The 3,243-nt window shown below is 56.7% G+C and overlaps 1 protein-coding gene across 1 annotated transcript in view; it reads right to left on the bottom strand.

Annotated features, from left to right (window-relative positions):
- Positions 1-3,095: 3,095 nt before the first annotated feature.
- The window catches only part of MYF6 (myogenic factor 6 (herculin)), a 1,181-nt gene continuing 1,033 nt past the window's right edge, over positions 3,096-3,243 (bottom strand). The window contains exon 3 of the mRNA XM_010561831.1: positions 3,096-3,214. Coding sequence (XP_010560133.1) covers positions 3,096-3,214 — 119 coding nt within the window. The remainder of the gene's footprint in view (positions 3,215-3,243) is intronic.

Below are 3,243 nucleotides of genomic sequence, written 5' to 3'. Positions count from 1 at the left end.
GGGGGGGGGGCGGGGGTCTTCCAGCCGTGTGAGAAACGTTTGGTTCCCCCCAGCGCTGGGAACGGTGCGCACCTAAGTAAACACATTAGTACCTGCCAGAGGGATTTGTGTGGAAGACAGCTGAAGAAGGCATTGGCCTCTGCTGGCACCCCGGGACTCCCAAGAGAGATCAAAGGGACACGAGGGGGTTTTTAGGAGCCTTGAGACTGGGAAAAGTCGCTCGTTGCTGCTGGCGGAGGGACGGCCCAGCGAGCACATGGTTCAATTCTTCAACCTCCTCCCTCCCCTGCCCCCCACTGCCGCTCCCCAGGTCGTTCTCCACAGCAAGGTGGAAGCTCTGGAAAAATCGGGCGGGTTCCCCAAGGCGGCAGCGATCCGAGCAGGAATTTTTTCCCCCGTGGAAATAGGTCCTGGGTGGACACCTGCCCGCCTTGCCTTCGACCTCCGAAAATAAGCTGAGCCCGCTGCCGGCTGCCTTCCTCCCTCTCTGGGTTGCGGGCGGTTTTACGGAGGGAAATAAAGATGCACAATAAAAAAAAAAAAGGCTTTAGGGGCGAGGGGGGGGAGGGTGCTCTGCCCCCCCGGCAGCAGCGCTCCAGCCCGCTTTCCTCGCGTTAAGTAAACGGCAGCGGGGCGGAGGGACCGGGGGGGGACGGGGGTGTCACTTGCATTCGTGTAAAAACGTCGATGAGTTTGTGCGTGGCCCCGCCGGAAAAAAGACTGGATTAAATCGCAAACCTCCTGTCCTTACCCAGTTATTACCCTTTGATTTTGTGATTCCACGGCCCTGTTTGCTTTGGCTGGGGGACTTAGGTAAAGATTATCCTTATTAATATCGAACACAAACATTTTAATTGCAAACACGCCGAGGACCTTCACTGCGACGCCCGGCATGTCAGCCGCAACCACGGGGGGTCACGGAGAGTCTCCTCGGGAGGTATTTTCTTTATTTAACGGAAAAAAACCCCCACCAATCCCAAAACAGTTCCTTTAGGCAAACTTCCACCAAACAACCGCTCCGGCTGGAGCAGCCCCTGCCGCGGGGGTCCTACCGGCCAGTGCGTTGAGGTTAATGCTGGGCTGAAGGCAAACCTGACAGTCGGCTGTCGGCCCGACACTGCGCTTTGGGGGGGGGGCTTCGACCCCGCTCCTGCCCCGCTGCGGGAAGGGGGTCCTGCGGGGCTTGGGTCGGCCGGTGCTGCATCAGGCAGCCCTTCTTTCTGAGCCGGCGGGGACGGAAAGAAATTGTTAAGGAATGCGACGAGCCCCAAACGCGATCGGATATGCTCTGTTATTGCCGATCGAGTCCCTTTCGCGACAGAAGCGACCAGCTTCGCCAAAACGCAGAGCTCGCACGCCAGGACCCGCGTTCCCCGAAGAGCCCGAGAGCTCCCCGAGGCAAGGGGGGGGGGGTTTGAAACCAGAAAAAGGGGGGGGGGAACTGCCGTTATCTCTCGCGACCTGCCCATCACGCCGTGCCGCCGCAATTAGAGCGAGTACTTAAGGGGTTTAAAAACCAGGTTGGCCTCGGTGGTCCGAAAAGGGAGGGCACCGCGGTGGGAGACCAGCTCTGAGGGCTGCCTCTCCCTTCCGACGGGACACCTTCCCGAAACGTGGCTGTGACCTTTCAGAAAACAACCCCCCCCCCAAAAAAAAAATCAAGGGTTAAAAGAGTTGAGGCAGAGTCCCTTCGCGTTGGTCAAGCTCTCTGGCCAGCAGCCCCGTGGGTCTGTGTGGGGCAGAGCGAGCTGTTCCCCCGGTGGTCGCCCCTTCCCGGGGGTATAAACGATCCGTGACTGCGAGCAGCTCCGCTCCGCCGTCCTCAGCGAGGCTGTTTTTGGTTTTGTTTTTTTTTACATCATTGAGTGAAAGGCTTCATCTGTTGTTACCCCCCCCGCCACCCCCCTCAACCCCTTTTCGGCTGCTTAACTCTTTCCTCCCTGAGGGACCCCCGTTCTCTCCCCCCCCCCTCAGGCTCAAGGAAGCGGAGGGGAGTTACCTTTCCTGGGAAGAAACCGCAGCCCCCAGGGGAGCGGGGTCCTGTGCCAGCCTGTCGCTGTAGCAGGCCCACCCGTTCTCCCGCAGACAAGTCCTCCGGAACCGAGAGGAAAAGGGGAGACGGACCGAGCCTCTCTCTTCTCAAGGACCGGGGCGGGGGGGGGGCTCTTTGCACCCCCTTTCTGAGCTCACCCACCCGGTGCAGGGCAAGGCTGGAGAAGCATCCCTGCCTGGCGAGCCACACTAGCGGCACCGGCGGACATTTTAGGGGAGCATTGCCCACCCCTGCCTGCCAGGGCACCCACCCGTGCCTGCCCGGCTTCCCCGGGAGCCAACGGGGGAGGCGGGTAATGAACACCCTAGGTAAGGAGAGACGCTCCTCCGAGGAGAAAAAGAAGGGAAAAAAAAATAAATCTGTCCCGAGTGCTGCCTCCCAGTCACACGGGTCGTGGCGTGTCACAGCTACACACGTCTGACTCTTCAGGGCTTGGTCTCGCTGAAGTCGGTTTTAACTCCGGGGTCGGGTTATTAGTTAATTACGAGGGGTTGGGAGACACTGTAACACAAAGAGCTTTATTTTACAATCCCAGAAATCCGTCGGTTCTTATATACAATATCACATTCCAGCATTTAAATATATATTTGTTATGTTTACAAAAGAAAAGACAGTACTAAAATTATTTACAGGAACAAAACGAGGCGGGAACTCTTTAAATACGACTAACACGAAACGCAACCAACAGCTTCACTCAGACAGGAATGAACTTTCCGGTGAGTCTCAGACAAAGCGGATCACCGGTACACAGGTAAGTATCTTAAATTAAAAAAAAAAAAAAAAGAAGGAGGAGGGGTGGTCTATGCAACACAACTTAAAGAAAACAAAACCCAGGGGAGGGAAAAGGAGGAAAGAAATTGGGGGAAAGTCTGTTTGGCTCGACACAGCGAGAGCCGTTTTCTGTGGGTAGGTGTACCTTGCCTCGACCTTACCAAGGCCCCTGCCTGGGCTTTCCACCGTGTTAATTGGCTTCATTAGTTAGTTTAGAGGGAAGGGGGTGGGGGCTCCGTCTCCCTTAAGCACACTACCAGAGCAACCGGATTTATTTCTCCACCACTTCCTCCACGCCGGGCAGTTTGGGCTCGTCGGAAGAAATACTGTCCACTATGGAGGAGAGACAGCGCAGGCTGCTGGAGGCCGACGACTCCACGATGGAGCCTCCTGCTTCAACGAGAGACAAGGCGATTAAA

This window comes from Haliaeetus leucocephalus, unplaced genomic scaffold (genome assembly GCF_000737465.1).
Source record: "Haliaeetus leucocephalus isolate CR32 unplaced genomic scaffold, Haliaeetus_leucocephalus-4.0 Scaffold151, whole genome shotgun sequence".
Lineage (NCBI taxonomy): Eukaryota > Metazoa > Chordata > Aves > Accipitriformes > Accipitridae > Haliaeetus > Haliaeetus leucocephalus.
Note: the sequence above shows the minus strand (reverse complement) of the source record. Positions and strands in the feature narration are given on the sequence as shown.